We start from the raw sequence: 22,668 nt of genomic DNA on the forward strand, positions 1-22,668 counted from the left end.
CCACTATACAAGTGTTTGCAGCATTATTTTCTAACAACATTTATTTAAAATATCGATGCATAATCGAGTATTTTGATTGTCACTTAAACAACCTCCAGTTATTCACTAAACCTACACTAAGGGATTTTACTAGTTGGCGAATAGTTAAGTGGTGCTTAATGTAGATTTAGTATCAAAAGTCACTAAGGTACTTCCTTAGTAGACTGACTGACCAAAGTTTCAACGGAGTGATACTAGTTACGTAGATCGGAAACGCATTTCATAAAGTTATCGAAACAAAAACACTAACGAATGGTTAAATGTAGCTGGGAATGTAATGTAATGTAATGTAATGTAAACCCGGCCCAATATTACAGGTAATGGGTGCATCGAGAGGAATTTGTTCAAATGACTTAAACGTATTTCTATCACAGTAGTACAACATTATAAAAAAACACATAATAAGTATCATTTTTTTGTGTTATAAGTAGTTTTAAGTCAATTAGTTTTTAGCATCACTGAAAGGTATAATGACCAGAAAAAAAAAATCGGCATCTTGTATCTAACTAAAAAAAAAGTTTTTTAAAGTGAGAATATTGTAAACAGTGTTCCTCAAATATGAAAAGTTCATCTTTAATATAAAGAACATGTTTACAAAGTAATCTATGTTATTCTTTCATTCCTTAGCAATTTCGTTGTGAGTCCAGTGAGAGTTTCATTTCATTTTCATTGTGTCCGCTAGGGACTCCGTTTAGAACAATACCGCGGCAATATCAACAAGTAAGTAACTAATGAAGCAAAACCATTATTTATTATGGAACATTTACCTTCAATTGATTGATTCAATTGACATTCTGACCAGTGGGCATAACTCAAACAAAAATTATGACAGACCACTGACGTCACCCTATCACTCTCTAAAAACTGTCGGAATATCTGCATTGTACTGTAGCTACTGCTCTTTATAAATATGTTTGGCTTCGTTGCGACTAAAAAGCTCCTGTTATTGTTAATTACAGTTAATTGTTTTCTTATTGGCACGAATTCTCACCACCGCAACCAACCGCGATAGTCAGCGCCATGATGGCGACAACAAAATAGACACAAAATACATCTCATAGCCGGTTTAATTATAAAGGTCAGTGACTATAGAAGTCTTGAAATTTTTTATTTTATTTGCTGTTTAAAGTAGACTTTACATATAATCTGAAAGAATTAGCCGCGATAGTAGCGTCTCTCTCACCAGACCAGTTATCTTGATTGGACTGTATTATCTGCAATGATTTGCGTTAAAACATCTCTTTAAGTTGAAATAAATTTCAAACGTAAATTCGTGTACACTGTATTTTGTGTAAAACATTGCTTGCTAACAACATGGCCGCAAAGAGAATTTGGTTCCCCTTTAATAATTTAATGTTATGCCGTGATTGGTGTTCAGCGGTCGCCACAACACGTCGCTACGATCGCGCGTGACGCGAACTGGAAAAGGCACGCCAAACGCACACCGCCTCTGTGGCGGCGAAAACTCAACCGGAACTTTTGACTTTTAAGTGACAGGACCAGTCAAGCGCAAGCATTCCTTTGACGAATAAAAAGATAACACTTAAAGCCACCGCACACTACAGACTTTTTATCTGCCAATAGCTTAGTCAGGTAGGGCAGTCAGGATGTGATATAAAACAAAGTACAAGTTCTGTACTTAATACTCGCCCGACTAAATTATTGACAGATAAAAAATCTAGTGTGCAGGTGTGCCTTCAGTTCATTTACCTGATTGTGTGTTCCTTTAGTATGTGTAAATTTTTGTTACAGTATAGGTTTAGGAGTACGTATATGTCAGCATTACATCCCCATGTTTATTGTTATCTTTAGGTGCGAAGGCGACTCTTTGCTTAGTCCGTTTTTCTTTAGTCAAAGGCCGGATACGTGGCCGGTGACATTACAGATGTGTCAAAATCACACGCTCTCGTAAAAATTTTACAAAAGCTTTTTCAACCTTTCTCGCCCCTTTGTGTTCACGACAACTTTTGATGGTTGATCAATTATGAAAACGAAACTTTTTTAAAATTGTTAGTATTTCATTAGACATATATTGCTTTTTGGTACAAAATCCCTGTTATAACTTATCAGTACCTCAGACAATCCTCAAAAGACAACAGCGCCTTTTGCGACTAAATCGATAAAATACATATGTTTTTGTAAAAAAAACCTTATTCCAAGCTGTTGCCTAGTTGATTGCTTTGACTTCATCCACGTAGAATTAATTAGTAACTATATTAGATCATAAATTTTAATATATCTAAATCATATCTTACTAGTAGTATAAATGCAAAAGTTTAGATAGATGGATGGATGTTTGTTAGAGTTTGTAGCCTAAACGGCTCAACGGATTTCGATGAAATTTAGTAGAGATGTAGAGGATAGTCTGGAAGAACGCATAAACTCACTTTTGCTTTTTTAATTCCACGCGGACAGAGTCGTGGGCGAAAGCTAATATATTTAGAATATAAAGTAAGTATAGTAACATTTTTAAATCAAAGGTCGCCTTTTTTCCTGCTAAAATACTTATTAAAGGACTCGTTTAACATTCGAGCTAGACGAGATCTGAATTCCAGTAAGCAAGGAATTTCGTAGTTCATCGGAATTTGCCTTTGAACGTTGAAATCGTGCACTGGCGCATATTGACACAAATTTTATTTGACGTTTTCAATTTTTCGTTTCTGTTGCACTTACAACTCTTTCCGTACGAATATTGGGTTACAGACTGCTTTATAGAGTAAAAGCAGAATAAAATTAAATTTTGTACTACCGTGGGTTTAATTTTGAACAAAATAGATCTTAGTTGAAAATTAAATACACACTCGTTCCATTTCACTCCCAAGAGAATACTTTCAATATCTCTGTAATTGTTGATTAAAATTTAACATAAGTTTGAGTCAAACGGAAGATCTTAATTAAAATTAACATTATTGTTTTCGCACAACAGTTGTGCGATAGTTTAGTCAAAGGTGTGTGCGCCCTCTCTTACAACACATTTGTGAAAGCCGTATCCAAATCAGTTTATCCTCTTAAGAGATTAATACGCACGGACTCGCAGACAAGGAACGAATTGATAATATTTTTAACCTGTCAACATTTTTTTTGAGTTCTATAGCGATGAAGACCGCTGTAATATTCTCTACGTATTATTCCGTCTTTGATATTATTTTATTGTTTATCAAATAGCAACTATAAAATGGCTTTTAGTTCTTATTACTTTAGTAAGTAAAAATAATTATTTATATTTTGCCAATTCAGTAGGGATGGCATGTGCAAAGTCATAGACGTTGGTATCGATAGATTCACGTCGTCTCTATCACTATATTCACTATTAGATTTATACCTTTATTTAAATAATAATGAAAAAAATAATTTAAGTCCTACATTTTTTTATGTTTAACCCGAAAATCGATAGTTCATAGCTATTCGCTATATGCTTATGTTCCGTCACTATGATACTTGTCTATTAAGTGCAGTATTTTCATACAAATTGTATACTTCATATGCGAATAATTTGAAAATCATCTTTAAACCACAAAGTTTAGCATTATTCGTGTACAAAATTCTAAAATACATAGACGTTTCTGGCGTTCGAATTAGTTATTCATTAAGGCGTAGCGGCAACGCATCCAGTATTCGCCTGAACCTTTGATTACATATTACAGGCATATAATCAAAAGCCCGTACGATGTCTGCACGTCTATTAACGTATTAAATATTAGTTAATACTACCATGTGCAAACTAGCCGTTCTAGAATTTCACAAATTAAACGATATATTACTTAAAAATTATATTAAAAGCAGGCCTCTACGATTTATTAGCGCTATGGAAAGTGCCCTTCAATGCGTTAATGACTGAACATATTTTGATGAAATTTGATACAGATGTAGAGGATAGTCTGGAAGAACACATAGGATACTCATTTGTTGACCGACTTCCCAAAAGAAGAAAGTACTCAATTTGTCAGTATGTTTCTTTTTTTTTTAAGTGTGTTACGGCATAACTCCGCTGCTAGTTGACCGATTTTGATAATTTTTTTTTTATCCGAAGGATAGTATTTGCAGATGGGTCCCATTTTTTGTTTGATTTTTGGAGTCAAAGACTACGACGTAGTTAAATAGTTAAGCTCAAAATCGCGCGACGAAATTTGGGGTCTTTTTTGCTTTCTTTGCTTACGTAGCCTAAACTATAAGACTTGCATAAAAAAAATATGAGAAAATTGTAGCCCTTTAAATTTTCTAAATAAAAGTCCGCGATAGCATATGTCTAACTATTAAGGTTGTCGCACAATATTCACTTTTTTCATTAAAATATCGATCGAAATCTATACCCCACTTTCAACGCTATTACTCGTCTTCGGTATGAATCCTTATCCAAATAAATGTGTTTTCACGATAGGGTATTAAATGTAGATCATAACTGCCTTTGACAGTATGTAATTCTGACCTAAATTCTAGAAGGTATCAAAATATTAAAACTCACGGGCAACAGCGGCGCGCGGCTGGACAGAATTATGAGTGAATGGTCGCAACGATGTATTAGATCTTTACTTAATTTCTTATATAATCGATTTAGATAACTCATTCTTTGTTTGAAAGCTAGTGATTATCATACTGCGATGTTTAGATTCACTAAAAATCGAGAAATAAATAAACTTTTTAAGAAAAAAACAAAACCTGCTTCCAAACAAAATACACTAAAAACAAAATATTCTCAAAAAAAACAGTACACTGAAAACGAAATAATTCCTTAAAAATAGTAAACCACCCTTATTGTAGCTGTTATGTCTATATTGTACAATTATTATTACTTTGAATAATTATTACTTAAGTATAGAAGTAGATTATACAAAATACATTCTCTATCTTAAATTATAACTGCAATTGAAGGCTTAAGTTAAACTATGACTATTTCGATTTGCTACATATCGATTACAACGTAAGGGCTGAAAAACTGACTCTATAATTACCTTTCTAGTTAAATCAAAATTGCCCTCGTCTATCACTAGGTAGCTATTAAAATAGCTACTACCCAATTAAAATCGTCCGAGCCATGCAAAGCTACACGAAGTTATTGCATAGGTGATCTTTTATGCATTCCTCTTAACTCTAGTCCGCTCAGTAATGAAAAAATGCAGATCTTAAAAAAAGAGAGAGCTTTATTCAGTTTAAACTTCGTGTTATTCCTAAAACGAAAATTAACATACACCCTACAATCTTAATATTTGATAGACTGAGTTATTAATCACTTACTACTATAAAAATCTTATAAAGTTAATTGAAAATACATTGTGATTTACTAAGTTTATAGACATAATATAACAGTGCCTTTGCGAAGCTCTTGAAATACTTTATAATATCTTAAATGTTTAGCGCATTTTCTTTGTGAGGTATTTTAAAAAGAATGTCCGGTTGAGATTGTTTCTCTTTATTTTTATCACAAATATCTATCAAATCCGTGAAATAAATTTTATATCTATTTTTCACTTTTATAATCCCATCTTACTTTATCTACAGTTTTTAAATACGCGTATGTATCTGCGGGCAAGTGTTCACGTACAGCTGTAGAACTGTAATCATTAATGCCGGTAGCAAATTCCCGATAAAGTTAACCGGAAATGTACTTAAACAAAGTTTGATATCAAATTAGCGGGGATTTGGTTAGATATGGCGGACCGCTTAGCAAACAGAATCATAAACATACGGAGTTCGCAATTCTGTTTTCCGATTCTTTATAGTAGAGGAGACTTTTTCGATTCCAAATGGCTTTGTGATCATCATCATCCTGCCCGTGTTCGTACGGAGGATCGGGACAGTATGTGCTGCTCTGCCATTCATCTGAATCTATCAGCTGTCATATCTGAATTCACTCCTTCCTTAAGCATATCCCCTTGCACAAAATCCATCCAATACTTCTTCTTTCTTCTTCGGTCTTTAAGCTTGTAGCCAACCATATTCAATTTTAATATTTACTAGTTCATATCCTTATTATCTTGATGCATGATATGCGACTAAGCGAGTGTGTACTTTTAAATACACAAATTACACACTAGTGCATATACGTGTAAACTACCTTTTTAGATAAGAGGGGTGGCGAGCGACGCCGCAGGTCACGAAGCTCCCTTTATTGGATTACAATTTTGTCCTAGGGTACTGACATTGAAAATTACACGATGTTAACTATATCCAAGATATTTCCCCTCAGGTTTTGGTTGTAGATAAAATAATAATGGAAATAATAAGTACTACGTACAACAGGAATGAGTTCTATCTGTACATCTTGCAGTTAAAATAAAGGAAATAAAACCTCAGGGCGTAAGAGTGTTGTTGCTCGCAAAATAAAATTGAAGCCGAGTGAGAGGGCTACAAGTGTCCGCTGTGTCCCTTTGTAATAGAGACTTAGAGTTGCCAGATATCAATCCTTTCGTTGATTGTAGAAAAATGGGCGATTGATGTAATGCAATGAAGAAAAAATGTTTACTTCTAAAATGTTTTTAAATTTTAGCAACTAATACTTTATTTCCGACATATTAAAGCAGTTTTATTTGTTGTTAAAACCCTATTAACGCAAAAATGTTAAGGTTGGTGTAGGAGTTTTCTTTTATTTTTTTGAAATTCGTACACCTGAACTTACAGCCCCACATGACATTCCGACTCGGACGTTAATGGCGGAGTCTTTTGATTTCGTGATATTTTTGAAGAATTTTAGTTAAAATGGGAAGAATTTATGTCGTGGTGGCTTTCCGACGGGATTAATACAATGATTGTGGGTTATATGTATTTTTACAGCATTAAAACATAATTTGTTGGCCATGAGTTACGGTGACCATGCATGACTAACCAGTCCTAGTTTGCGGCATACACTTCACAAGACTCTTTTATTTAGCAATATCTGATATAGAATGGTGTATATTGTATAGTTTTTGGTAAACACATTAATGATAACAATAATACAATAAATTCTATCTGAAGCAATAATCTGCTGACGTCTGACAACAAAAACAAGATTTTGTTATAATTACCGTCCTTAAAACATAATTCAACATAGTCACCATCGGTAGAGAGGGATAAAAGGTACAGTTATTGAGGTCTCGCTCGGCTTCAATTTTGCGACAATAGCTCAATCCTGTTCTAATAGTACATCCATGATAAACACATTTTTTTTTCTGCCAGGTTTAAAATATATGAAATACAGAACAAACACGACGAAGATTCTTTTTTGACAGTAATTAAAACTATTTGCACACAAATTGACGTAATAGAACAAATAATTTAAAAAGGTGATTGACGGCAAAATTTCATAATTCCTTTTGTCATCGTATACATATTTAATGAAAACAATGCTTTCTTTGCTTATGAAAAATTGTCATGGTCCAGGACTTGGTCTTGCTAGGATCCTTAATAAAAAATGGTAAGTTTATTTTAGTAAATTTATAAATCGTCATTAGACCACTAAAGCCTACTTTTTATATCCAAAGATCAGAAATAACGACGCAAGTTACATTTATTTATGACCCGTGACTCAGTACGCGCGATAATAAACAAAAAAAAGAAGCAAGTACCTGTGTTCTTAGTGACTTTGTTCTACATCTAAATGCCAAATTTTATTAAAATCTGTTAAAACGTTTAGGCAGAAAACTCTAATAAGCATCCATCCATTAACTTAACTTTCGCATTTATGTATATGTATATATATATATATATATATATATATATATATATATATATATATTTATGTATATCTTATCTATATCTTCTATACATTAAATAAAACTGAAGTGTCTGTTTGAAACATCAAAAGAAAAATTCCAGATTCTGGTAAGATAATGTATTTGCGTTGCTGACAACGAAAATACATTTAAACAATTTTTGTCTGTCCGCAAGCCGCGTTTGTTCCGGGTAATCTCCGAAACGACTGGACCTGGTCGACTTTCACTGTAGGGTAGCGGATATAGACGGGCATATATGCTACTTTTTTTAATTTCGCGCTACCAAAGTGGCGACCGGACCCCTATCTTTGGAGCGGGTGGACCGATTTGGACGAGACTTTGACTGAAAGATAGCTGGTAGAAGTTAGATGCTCGCAGGAATGTGATGGATGACTTTTTTTTAAATCCGCGCTAATGAAGTTTGCAGGCGACAGCTCGTATACTATTTTTCAATACTTCCATAATTTAGTACGCAAATATCGAATCGGATTTTATATCTCTCCCTTTAAAGTACGTATACAGAGTTTTCAATGTTCTATCCATTTGCCAACCTTTTACCGCCAATGGAATCAGATTCCAATATGCATTCATCTGTTGAAAATATTCGCTACTATGATTTTACACAGACAACGAATGATATCATCATCCACTTGCCCTTATCCCTTACGGAGGGTCGGTACAGTATGTGTTGCTCTTCCATACAGCCGTCATATCTGAATCCACTCCCTTCTTAACCCTATCTTCTTTCACACAATCCATCCATACATACATTCAATCTTAACACTTTCTGGTTTATGTCACCATCGTTGCGTCGCATACCATGTCACAATGCAATACGATAATATGCTTATGATGTCAGTTAAGTAGTTAGTTAATTCAGGTATGACCACTGATAGATATACATATAGATGATAGTTTTATGTACCGTATCTCCGTAAAATAAAAGATAGATAGGTATTCTGAGGCTTACAATTAGTAACGAAAACATACATTGATTACCGTGGCATCATAAACAAATAGGGTATTGCGTGAATGTACCGTAGGATAATTGAACGAGGCATGCATGAATAAGCTTTGTGGGGATATTCAAGTGTAGCCCGTGAATAGACCGTCGAAACCGCATCACATGTGAAAACCCGCGAGTGCAGACAACATAGTTAACATTACTTCGATACACGGTTCTATTTTTGTTCATATCCATACATGTACATATATGATACAGTTGTGAGCCGAGTTTTGATTGAATTTAATAGACCAAAACTTAATATCAATAAGGTCTGGCAATTTACACGTTTCCGAATTTTTCAAGGAAATTTTGGGCATGGGTTGATTTAAAAGTAAATTTGGCGATTATTTTTAAACTTTGTTGGAATCTAACTTTATCTCGGTTCTCCGTTTTTATCTACCTATATCTATTCCATATATTTACCAAATTATGCCTGTTCATTATTAATTGGCTTCCAAAAATTGGAGGTTCTCAATTCGTCTGCATATTTTTTTATTGAATACTTATATTTATAAAAAATAAATCAAAACGTCTTAGTCAATACCTATCTAGTGTAGATAAGTGTTGACGTATTGTGTTTTATTCTCATACGAAATGCATTTTGTGGGAAAATAACAACTAAAAAGAAAATTAATTTTTAATTTAGTTTTGCGAATGTGCGCGACATTGATAGTGTTGCAAGGAAATGACAAATTAAATAATTGCAACCGGATGATTCACGGTACAAAGTACAGACAACACTTGAATAAATGAATTACCGTTAATCCTGTGATATTTCAGCTAACGTAAATTACCTCTACATTAGGCTGCAAACATAGTTGATTTCCAGCCGATTTTCGGACGGTATTCAAATTGCATCAGTCGAATGCAATCAACATTACAGATTATACGAGCGGACTCACAACTCTATATGTGGTTTTCCACTGTAAAATACATCGAAAAAGACACCTCTATTTCATTATCTTTGAAAATTCAGGGTTAATATCAATAAAATATCCTAAAATAAACGATTTATGGTCGTAGCAATAATTGGTGGAAACTCACCTTAATGTTTGTTAGTGTACATATCACTGTATTCACCTCGACGCGCCAGAGTTAACAAATTGCATTTAGTTTCTAAGTTTGCGCGCGCCAGACGGGTTAATTAATATTTTAGTGTTACTGTATATCGTACAGTTGAATTCCACTGCCGTGACACATGTAATATCACGTAGTTCTATTTCTTTTTACCAAACAATGAACGGGACGACAATATTTTTATACAAATATTTCAACACTCAAAACCCCAGTTCGTTTTATAGTTTGTTAATTGACCGAGCTCCCAAAAGATGGAGCTACTTAATATATCTGTTTTTATTTTGGCAGATAGAGTACAATTTAATGGAAGTGAATAATTAAATTAATATAAGCGTGTTTGTTCATTCCCAATATGTGATTACAGCCTTATAAAGGTAACATCCTTTAGAGATACGTTTGTGATCATTTCTCTTTTTACTTCAATTCGACTAGATATCAGTTAAAAGAGTAGAAAAGTAAAGCTGTGCTTTTTGTTTATATGAAATGGAGAAGAAAAATAAGAATGTATTTGTCATGCACATATAAAATTAAAACTAAAGGCAATATGGACCCTTTTATTAATATCTTACCACTTAATATTACCCTTATGAAAAACCCGAGCAAAGTTTTTTTTCGTAGAAAGAGAGACAAAGATTTGACAAAAAAACGGCGACACCTCACGTTTAAATAAAATACAAACGTGCAGTTAATTTTTTGCAGAAAGTAGAAGTTAATGAATTAAAAAAGGATACTTAAAGTACATTAATATGTAATTTGATCTTGTTTAAACACGTTTATAATCTAATAAATTTTATATAATGGCGTATATAAAATTGATGTGGTAATTTAAAGTATTTTTTTTACAGTCAGTACCTTATGATGTTCTTTAAGTACTTCCGTAAATGTGCGGACGTTGTACAAAGGATTATAAAGCAAGTTTATAAGCAATATTATTCAATTTCTATTTAAACTTCAATAGTAGGTCCATAATAAAATTCGTTTGAAATGGATCTCATTCTAATGGGTCTTGTTACGACTGTAAAAGAACTTTGTTAACGACAATGGAATTCGAATTTGAAAAAATCGTATCAAAGTGCACTCTGATACTGGAGGAATGCAATCAGTGATGCTCAGACCGAGCAAAGTGCGCAAAGGCCAACTCGATTAATTGATCGTCACTACCACCCGGAGCCTCTTCCGTTAGGCGATGTACATTTTTAATCGAGACACGTACAGCCCCGGCGTTATTATACACTGACACCTAAAAATATCATCCTATAGTATAATACACCAGTCGTAGACTCGTTTTTGACACCAAGAGATTTTTAAACAGCAATTATTTTAAATATTTCTATATTTATATTAAAATCGGAGTGTCTCTGTCGGGAAGATGATGCTTATACATACATTTCTGATAACGAAAATAGCAGTTAAAAACTTTTTGTTTTTCTTTATGTCCGCAAGTCGCGTTTGTTTCGGGTAATCTCCGATTTCGACAGGACTTTCACTGAATCGTAGCTGACGTAGATGGGCATATTATGGGCTACTTTTTATTACTATAAATGCGAAAGTTTGGATCGGTGTTTGTTAGAGTTAAACCGATCTCGATGAAATTTGGCACAGATGAACCTAGTCTGAAAGAAAACACAAGCAACTTTCTTTTATTTTTTTAATTGACGCGGATGGAGAAGCTGGCGAAAGCTGGTCTATATAAAGGTAAATTGTTAATGGTGGTGAAGTACAAATTTTCATTGAAGAGCAATTACTTTAATAAAACTTCATATTTATAAGTGCTGTAGATAAATTATGTGATTAAAGAATTGATTTTGTACACATTTTTAAAGAATACAGTTGTTAAATTAATGCACCGTCGCTTTGTTGAGAATCTGACTGCAACTTATTAGAGTGGGCGCACACTTCTACTAAACTATCGCACAATAGTCGATAGTTTCGCAGCCAATTCAACAGTTTAGTTGCACAATTAAAAATCGAGTAGTGTGCGCACCTCCATATAAGCTCATAGAAATCAAAGCGCGATTAAACAGTTGTGCGATAGTTTAGTCAAAGGTGTGAACGATCTTACTGTCCCTTCTTATATTAGGGATAATTTCACAGAATATCTTGAAAATACTAAAGCAAGCTTATATTATTTAGTTCATTAATCTTTGTTGGAAAAGGAGGATTTATAAATAACAAAAGCTCTGCTGAATCCATTTGCCCTTTTCGAGCTTTGTTGATCTTCCAAATAAATTTATCGCAGTCATTTCAGTTAGCTTTTATTCCTAGAAACATGTTTTTCTTTATATAAAAAGATTTCTTTTAATTAGTATAGAACTTCATATATCTTTATAAACCTTTAGTAAAATATACATATCTGTATCTAAATTGAAAAAGTATAAAAAAAAGGTTTAAACCGTATTTTTCGTTTCAGTATCTTCTATCAGACGACGCCGTGTCTACAACAGGTTACATACTTCGCAATGGATGCCTGCGGCAAGAAGGGTGCCGGTGGTGGCAAGAATACTATAACGTACAAACCTTACACCCCTCCGCAGTACAAACCGCACGACAAAAAGAATATGGATCTTAATAGACCGATGTCCCCTCATCTAACAATTTACGCGCCCACACTGCCTGCAATGACATCTATAGCCCAGCGAATCACTGGTAATAATCTACATTAAATAATTACGCAAGTGTAGCCAATATTATAAATGCAAATGTTTAGATGCACGTGTGTTATGTCGCGTCAAAATAGCTGAACAGATCTATATGAAATTTCACACAAATAGATTCTACTGTTATGAAACTCATGAGCTACTAGCTTTTCGTACTCACTGCTGAAATTCATTTCATTAATAAAACTAAAATGTCCTGACTACACTTGTGAACAGGAATCGAATACCCATTTGTCAAAATTGATCTAGCCGTTTTTATTTTAGGGGCTATAATGACGACGATTGTGTTATACTTATTGCCAAATTCAAATGTCCAGTCATTTACTGTCTACAAATGATTACATTGATTTTATTTTCTAGTAAGTCTGTGATTAAATCTACACATTGTCATTAAAATTGAATCTGACTGTAGCTACACGACAAAAATATTACGTCCTGTCAGATGAACGAAGAGCCATGGGTATAAAAAAATTTTTTAGTTGACTTTAAAATTTTGTTCATTGCATAATTATGAACGATATCTTATTAAACACGTTTAATTAAAAATAAATAAATGGCGTCTTCTAACTAAACACGAAGAAACCGAGTAACCAAGCAAAGTGTTGACTATGAATTTTTTATTTATATTTTCGATTGAAAGTAACTTGATAAAAGTTTCCTTATTTATGTTTGAGACGTCATGTCCGAGAAGTTGCAGAATGAAGAACGCGTTTGCAATTTCCGCCGAGGATACGACTGATATCTCGCGAAATATCTTCAAAATTCATTTACGGATTGTGTGATAAAGTCTTTTTTATATGCACCACTATTTGTACGATAAATGTTACATCATAAGAAATTGATTCAGAGTCCTTACATTTTACTGTATGCATATTAGAAGTTTAAGACCTTACCGTAAAAACTTCGGTTTCTTTGTTTACGACCATATTACATCTTACTTTTACTAATATTATAAATGCGACAGTTTAGATGGATGGATGGATAGAAGTTTGTAGCCTAAACGGCAGAACGGATCTTGATGAAGTTTGCTATAGATGTAAAAGATAGTCTAGAAGACCACAAAGGATACTGACATTTGTATTTTTATTCCACGCGAAAGCTTGTTAATAATAATTGCTCGAATTTAATACACTGTGTCCGGATAGACGTATACCATAGAACGCCGCAAATACCTTGATCAAAATATGTCTTATTCCTACACATGGATAGGTCGGTACGTGGAAATGATAGCTCTTGCTTTGTTTGATTGAAACGCGCCTGTTTATGTTAGTGACAGGTTATTCTATCTCTAATACTAGTACGAACCTCAGCACCATCGGTGCCAAAATGGCGAAAATCATATAGACACAGAATGTTATGTTTTATAGACTGGCAATCGATAGAAGTGATGAAGAAAGACGAAACAAATATTGAAATACATATATTTACTTGAGCGTATAAAACATGAATGTGAAAAATTCTAAGATATTGGACAGACAGGATTCTGAGTATAGGAGTCTACTGTTTTCTTTGTTTAAAAGAAAACTACCATTATTAATTAGTATGTCTCGGAATTCAACTTACTCTTTCATCAAATACTAATTACGCTTGACTGCTTTAATCTTAGTTTATTTGTAAGACAGCATTTCCAGTAAAATTCTCCGTGTAAAGAGCAATATTTCTGAGACAACGCTGTATTCCTGGTAATATCACATTTTCTACCCTCGCTTTGAGAGAAATGGAAAATTGTATACTAAGCTACTGGCTACTTACTGTTTACTGTTGGAATTTCACTTGTTCTGTTTACATAAGTTTAAGCCTTAAGACTTGTTGGGGATTTTATTGCAATGACCATTTAGTAAACTATTTTTTTAGGAAACGATAACTGGTAATAATAACCTATTACTTGAAAGTACATTATTTATCAATAATTACATACGAGGATTAAAATTTTTACCACTTAATTTATTTTGGATACCCCTGGTATATGTCATAAAAGGGGGCAAACGAGCGCTGGGAACACCGAGGTCTGTAACTTATTTCAAGTTGTCACAATTAAATATAAAACTACACTAATGTGAATTAAATTATATACACATACTAGCTGTTCCTCTGCGACTTCATCCGCATGAAATTATGAAAATTTTACTTTATTGTTTACATTTGTCAAATTATCAACAGCAAATGTCAAAATGACAAGACATGACAAACCTTGGTAATCTTGTTTCCTTGTTGTTGGCAGCAACTTATGGTCATTTTCCCACATTAGGGTTTTCATCCAAAATATTAACCCCCTATGTTTAATGGCGTGAAAATATATAGCCTAAAGCATGACGTAAGTGTAGGGCTTTTTATTACAAAAATAATTTATCAAAAATATGTTATAATTGCTGACATCTTAGGCAACAAAGAAGTGTGTGTTTACGCTTTATTATAATAGTATAGATATAGTTGTTAGATAGACGTCTCATATCAAATGAACTCGTGAATAACCACACATTACTGTCAGTGACAAAGGTCAGATAGTTTGAGGTCGTTGACATCAAACCATAGCTACCGGCTAAACAGCGGGGTTCTGTTGAAATCTCAATAAGCCGATAATTTAGACCAAATAACAAATTATATATGAACTCGTGTACCTTTACTCGAATTATGATAATCATTTGGTTCTTGTTAAAGGCAAATTGATTTGTTTGTTCAATAGGTAAAGAAAATTCGTATATTGGTTAAGCCTAGCGTAATTTGATATATTTCTGTAAAGGCATTAACCCCGGACATTTTTAGAATTGACTAGTAAAGCAAAAGCTGAATTTGGTATTGAATTATCTTCCGTGAAGCCCTCAAGTAGCGATTTTTTTACCATTATTTCTACTTTTTTAAATAGAGATGTATTACTCTGGGTGAATATACAGATTTGAACGCCTCATGTCTCCTTCGTTGTAACAATACGTTAGAACTTTGTTCTCCGAAGAGTCTTACTAATAGTATAAATGCTAAAGTTTAGATCGACGGATGTTTGTTGAAGTTTGTAGCCTTAACGGCTGAACGGATCTCGATGAAATTTGGTACAGAAAATTTGGTGGTAAAGTATAGAATGGAAGAACACATAGGCTACTAACTTTCCCTAATTCCACACGAACGAGTCGTTGGCTAGCTAATAATAAAACGTTTTTCGGATTTCAGTCTTAACTATAGTTGATAAATTTAGTGATATTTATGGATAAAAAGTGTATACCCCTACCTGTACAGAGAAAACTGTAGAGATAGGGAGAGAAATATGTAATTTCTATGAAACTTAGATTATAAATAGTTTTTCTCTTTATTTTTAAAAAAAAATAATCGTTGTAGCTATTTTTTTTATTTGTGCAATATTTTTTTGCAGGTGTGGTTGTTCTAACATACGCTATAATGGTGGCTTTTGGTTCGTTGTTCCTTCCCAATGGTATCGATTCCTACGTGTCTATGATACAAAGCCTAAACATGGGAACTTTTACAATAATTCTGCTCAAAATGTTACTTGGCGCACCTTTTGTATATCATTATTTCAACGGAATAAGATATTGTGCCTGGAACGCCGGTAAATGGCTAGCTTTAAAAGATGTCTACGAAACGGCGAAAAAAAGTTTCATACTTACTGCTGTTTTTACTGTATTGTTTTCATTGTTGTAAATTAATTCGATAATTTACAAAAATAAATTTCAATTTGGATGTTTTAGTATGTTTTTTATTTAACCTTTTAATTCGAAATACAATAAAACTTTTAAAATTGCATATCTTAAAATTTGATTTGGTACTTTGTTTTTATAGTCTTAGAAAAATATCTAGCTATTGACTTTAGTTACAAAGTTAATATAGGAAACCGATGTTTGATTTGTCACAGTCAACAAACACGATCAGATACTAAGTAGTCATCGTTTCGAATCTTCACACTTAATTAAGCACTCTTGCATTACGAGGGACTGCTTAGAGTGTGCAGGATTTACTGTTATTTATCCACTAAGGGTCTCGCTTAGTAACTAACAATTCAATGCGCCAGTAAATCTATATCTTCTATCCATGTAATAAAATTAAAGTGTCTTTGTAATCCAGATTTAGGGGAGATGATGTATTTGCGTTGCTGATAACGTAAATCGCATTTAGAAATTTTTGTCCGCAAGTCGCATTTGTTCCGGGTATTCTCCAAAACGGCTGGGTCGATTTCGACGGGACTTTCACTGGAGGGTAGCAGACATGGATAGGCATTTTATAGGCAACTTTTTTTTGTAATTCCACGCTGTCAAAATGGCGGAAAGGGTGATCCGATTTTGATGAGACTTTGAAAGATAGGTGGTAGAAGGTAGATACAAGCGGGAATGTGATAGATGAGTTTTTTTTAAAAAAAATCTGCGCTATATACTGTTTAAGTAACGTGAGCCTGTTGGTTTCAAAGGTACTCAATATTGTCATAGTTTAACTTATATAATGAATAGATAGTTTTATGGTAGACATAGAGTTTAATTTTGATATACTTTTACCCAAATAGCGTATCATCTGATACCATCAATTTGCGAGCGCACCGTGCTGTCCGGATACAAGAGAACAGGGAGGAAAATCAAACTAAAACCATATTGGGAATGAAACCTGATATGCGGTGTATGCCTATTTATTTATAATCCTGACGTACAGGATTTGCTGAAATAACAAAAACTAGCCTCTATTATTAATCACCTTGAGACCTATAACTTCTAAAATAACCACTACCTAAATTGCATACTTGGCTGTCGTTTCTAACTTTAAGAGATTCTCCTGAAGTCACAGGTTTGCTGAAATGTAAGTCGCCCATAGATAATGATGGTTGTTTTAACAATACCGACATAAAGTAATTTCCAAGATCAAAAATCGATCTCTAGACATTTTTGGCAGTACTAAACGAGATAGTTACCAAAGTTATAAAAAAGGGTTATTTGCATAAAATTGTCATTTAAATGTATAAAAATTTGAATCCATAAATCTGATTTTTTAGATAGATTAGGTACTTTTAAATCTATTCATAACATACAAGTGTTCAAACTTGCCCTGTGATTTTGCTAAATGTGATACTAATGATGCAGGGCGTTCGTGATTTGATAACGAGTGAAAAGTTTCCACAGGCGATAAAATCTCTTAACAGTAAACAAGCAAGGTGAACTTGTATCGATTGATTTATACTGCGTAGTTACGAATGACCTTTGACATTTATTGTTCTCGAAGGTGGGCCAGCATCCCAGCACCGCGGCGGAAGGATGAGGCAGGTGGGCCACTTACAGCAGCTCCTCCCATGCCAACGCTCCGCCCATAAACCTTGAACTTTTGCAACTTAATTGAAACAACATTAATGTTGCCACATAAAAGCTAAATCCCAACTTTTCGGGAAATTTAAAATGATTACAAAAAAAGGGAAAAAAGGGCGGACTATAATTACAATATTCAATTGTTTACAAATAAAACTCACTTTAACATATAGTATAATGTTCTAATGTAATGAAATTTGAGTTACAAATCACTAATAATCCTTTCGTATTAACGTATCGTCAATTAGAATCACTGAGCATTCGAATGAAAATAAAAACCCATTAGAAGCATGGTTTAGTTGTTCGTCGCGTACCGTGCCGAGCAGGCACTTACGGGCACACAACTCAATTAGATACAAAGGAAGCGGAAGTCAAAAAGCATCGTAATTACTAACTAGACTACACCGACGTGTTTTTAATGTAAAAAATATATCGGATAATTTTTTTAACGTAACAGGGAAAGTTATCGAAACATTACATTAATTAAGTGCGCTAGAAATTCGTATAAAGATAAAAATAAGTCCGATTTTACTAGTATTCGATTAAAAAATATTAAAGATTCTTTTGATGAAATTTATTTAGATTTAATAACTCTATCAAGGTAAAAAATAATTACATTAAAAATAATTTGGATACATACAACACTATAAAAATCATTTCACATGACTAGATCATCGCACACCCCACAGGTCTGGGAACTACGCTCTCCTAATCCTGTTTACAAACGCCCCCTTACTTCCCCCTCCTCTTCATATTGACTAATTTAATTTTACCTAATATCTCCCAATATTAATAATAACCATGACCGCAACGACTAGGAAAATTAGCATAAAATCTTTTAGAATTAGTTTAAACTATAGTCTTGCTGTATTTCAGAGATGGAAAACCTTTTCATACCGACATGTAATTTTTTTAAAAAGAAGAAAAATCAAAAAGCTTTAATTTTAAAATTTCCCAAAAATTTTCTGGAAAACGTTGGTTAACGTTTATTAGCGGCCATTTTGATTGCGATCGGTTAGCGCATGCTCTGTAGCTATTGCTATCTCGAGCCCGTATCCGTACCAAGTCTAGAACTACATTAGCGGCTATAAAACAAGCATCGTATAAAGTTTCGCTCTTAGTGCGATCGAGGAGCGTTCATGTAAGTATTATTAGTAAATCTCCTAATTAAATGCCTTTAACCCTTAACTTGACGGAATTTGTAGCAAAAAGTATTATACGTTACCAACAAACACATCAAACACTGGACTCTATCGAATTAAGGGTTGAACATAAAAATATATGGTCCGTTGATTTTTAAAGTGTTTTAAGTCCATTTAAAAAAAACTGAGATACGACGTATTTCATGCACAATTTTATGTATTTTTTTTTAGTAAAATCAGTCTGTGTTCATTTCCTTAATAAATTCACATGTTTTGTACAACTTAAAATTGATCGGTAAATGAAATTTGATACTTACTCGTATTTATTATGAAAGTGATGTAAATCCAATAGCTAGAGATGGATAGCTTAATAGATGGTTGCCGATCGTTAGTCCGTTATTTTTAATTCATCTGTTTTGCGTAGGTGTCTTCTTACGTGACAAACTTTGCTAATTTAGGGTACTTATTCTAGTTTTCTTACATGGATACCTCTATGTTAACATCGGATTGTTATATAGATACAAAGAAATTGTAAATCAACACTGTTTTGTAGCACTTGAAAATATTTACTTTTCTTAATTATAAAAAAAATAATACGAATAGTAATTTGACTAAATGAAAGGATTATTGTTATTCCACATATAACTTTATTTCTTATTCTCTATATAATATATTTTACAAGTTTTGTATAAAAATAAAATAAAACATATTATAGAAAAAATAGAGCACCACCGGTTGCGGAATTCGGATTCAGTCATCGGTGACTGAAGCAACCAGTGGTCAGGGCTGCAGAGACACTATGCGCGCCGTTTCTAAAATAACTGCCTTTTGAATCGGGTCCTTAATTCAACTGTCTAGCGAGAGGTTCTTGAGATGTTGGTCGAAGCTCTTCGCTTTGTTATTGTTATTATTTAGAAATGTTTAACGTTATATCCTCAAATTGAATTACATTCTATATCATCGACAAAGCAGTATTTTACAAATTAGACATTGTGAATTGCAGGTTGTCGAACAATAACCGTTTACTTCGCGAGAACCGCCAAATAAACGCAATCGACTTCATTTTACATCGCTTTTATTAGTTACTAGCTGCGACTTCATCCGCATAGAATTATGAAAATTTTACTTTATTGTTTATATGTGTCAAATCATCAATTGCAAATGTCAAAATGTCATGACGCTGACAAACCATGGCAACATTGCTTTCTTGATGTTGGCAGCAACTTATGGTCTCTTTCCCACATTATGATTTTTGTCCAAAATATTTAGCCCCTAAGTTTATTGACGTGAAAATATATAGCCTAAAGCATGACGTAAGTGTAGGGCTTTTTATTAAAAAAAGAATGATTCAAAAATATCCCGTAATTGCTGACATCTTAGGCAACAAAGAAGTGTGTGTTTACGCTTTATTACAATAGTATAGATTATGTGGTACGGGCTGTCGTCTGTAAACTTCGTACAATTAAAAACTTTTCAACTAAAACTTATTTGAATAACTGTTCTCTATTAGCAAAATCAATTATATTACTATGACGTTTATTAAAAACCATTCGAACAAAAAAACTTTCCTTCATGAAATTGTTCATAACAATTTTAATTCTTTCAAAAACTCCAACTACAGTTAAAAAATTGTGAAAAGTGGAAACGAAGCTTAAATGGGTATAATTATTAGTATGATACTAGGAGGTATAATTACACGTTCCAATTCATAGATTTAATATTAAAACAGACCAAATCATTCTTAATCAACTTCATCCGTCAAAAAATTTTTTTTTACTTATAAATTATTAAAAAATATTTGTAGTCGAATCAGATGCGTATGTTGGAATGGATGTTGTACAAACTGTACCTAAAACGTTGTTAACTTTTTCTTTTACCGCGACTTCGTCCGAGCGTAATTAAAAGAAAACTGGGTAAAGAACCCAATGTGTTTATCCAGACTATGTTCTATATCAATGCTACATTTTAAGTTGCGTACAGCTCTTTTTGGGATATGCAGTAACAAGCATTCATCCACCCAAACTTTTGCATTTATAATTTGTTTTTCTGTTTGCCGTTCTTTGTTATTGTAATTTCATTTTTCATAATGCTGTGTTAGTCTGTGTGTCCATAATAATTGTGTTATTAGTTATAAATACTTTTTCTCATTAAACATAATTTGTTCCATGTGATACATAAATAAAATGAATAAATAAATAGATAACATTAACAAGTTTTTGCCCGCGACTTCGTTTGCGTGGAATTTTAAAAATAGAAATTAAGTAGCCTATGCGTTTTTCCAGACTATATTACATCTCTGCCAAATTTCATCTAAATCCGTTTAGCCGTTTATCATAGGCTACAAACTCTAACAAACATCTATCCATCCATCTAAACTTCGCTTTTTTAATAATATAGTAGGATTAAGGAGTGAGGTGATAACGGCACTTTAAAGTAGCGCAATACATGGAGTTATTGAGAAGCAAAAGGTTACCGTGGTATGGACATATACGAAGAGATGATGATCACATAAACAAGACAGTAATGAGATGAAATGTTGGTGGTTACAAAGATTAGAGGAAGACAAGTATGGATGGAATGTATGACAGAGGATATTAGAAAGGAGTAAATTCATACATGACGGATTATAGAGGTGTATGGAAGAGAAGTACATGTGCCACTGTAGGGAAAAGATTAGGTTGATGATGGATTAGATTTTTTAATACAAGCTTTACTCTAATGAAAAAACACGTTTTGTGCTTTTGAGCTATTAAAGTACCTAAAACCTAAAGAGGGTCTAGCCCCTACTAATGGTTACTGGTTCAGTCACCTGGGAATATGAATCCGTATAGAGCACAGCTCGACGGGTGAAACTGTAGTCCATTGTATAGAGTACGTTGCAACACAAATGGATTTGACAGACGCATTGAATGATTTGCAGGCTTCGGCCTTGCCCCTTATAATCCGATTTAAGCTCGTGATGATAAAATTGCAAAGGGACGAATGTGTTGCTAATAGCAAGGCAATATTACTCCAATCCTATACTATTAATTTATACTTCGTTGACTATTTTTGTTATTTAAAAAGTAACTGAAGGTTATATCTCTTTGGCAGAAAATAATGTAACTACTCAAACATAACTGATAAGAATCTTACAATCATATTGCGATAATACTTTGACGACGATTGTTCATTCGAATAGGCAACATTTGACAAAAAAAAAACTATTAATAACATTGTGTCAGCTAAGGTAATAGTTAACTTATGCCCGCTACAGACGCTCAGTTCTGACAGTTATAACTGCTCGGGTATATTCTAACTGTCAGTTGAACTGAAATTATTATAATTATTATTATAAATCTTTCTGTTATGTTATTAAATGAAGTAGTTATGTTTATACGTTCCAACTTGATAAAAATTTTCCTGGAAATAAAAACTAGAAACGCAAGCCATACTAATCTAAAGTATTTTAAAAAATCGCTTTGCATTGTCGTCTTTTGAACCCTTATATTACCACGAACGATAAAAGCAAGCCGTTTTATAGGTATATACGGAATTTCATTTTTAATGGTAAATTAAAACACTCGCGCTAGAACCGAAAGAGCTAGGCAGAAATTACGAATTTCCATTTGGGGCGATCCTAAAAAATTTCACTTGGCGTTATAAGTGTTTTAGCAACACTGGACCAACATTGGCCCTCACTATTCTATAATTTGTCTTGTCCTTCTTTTTTCAGATAACAGTAAAATATTAACCTGACTCACTCAGTCCTTTAATGATATCCTAGTACTT

General features: G+C 33.3%; 2 protein-coding genes across 2 annotated transcripts in view; one reads left to right on the forward strand and one right to left on the reverse strand.

Annotated features, from left to right (window-relative positions):
- LOC106101760 (protein SCAI) overlaps window positions 1-22,668 on the reverse strand; it is a 63,792-nt gene that overhangs the window by 39,682 nt on the left and 1,442 nt on the right. The gene's annotated exons all lie outside the window — the stretch shown is intronic.
- On the forward strand, window positions 7,277-16,161 carry LOC106101763 (succinate dehydrogenase cytochrome b560 subunit, mitochondrial-like). Its single transcript, XM_013281098.1, has 3 exons — window positions 7,277-7,429; window positions 12,221-12,456; window positions 15,829-16,161. Exons 1-3 carry the CDS (start codon window positions 7,350-7,352, stop codon window positions 16,113-16,115), a joined length of 603 nt encoding a protein of 200 aa, XP_013136552.1. The 5' UTR covers window positions 7,277-7,349; the 3' UTR covers window positions 16,116-16,161.

This window comes from Papilio polytes, unplaced genomic scaffold (assembly GCF_000836215.1).
Source record: "Papilio polytes unplaced genomic scaffold, Ppol_1.0 DF823957.1, whole genome shotgun sequence".
NCBI lineage: Eukaryota > Metazoa > Arthropoda > Insecta > Lepidoptera > Papilionidae > Papilio > Papilio polytes.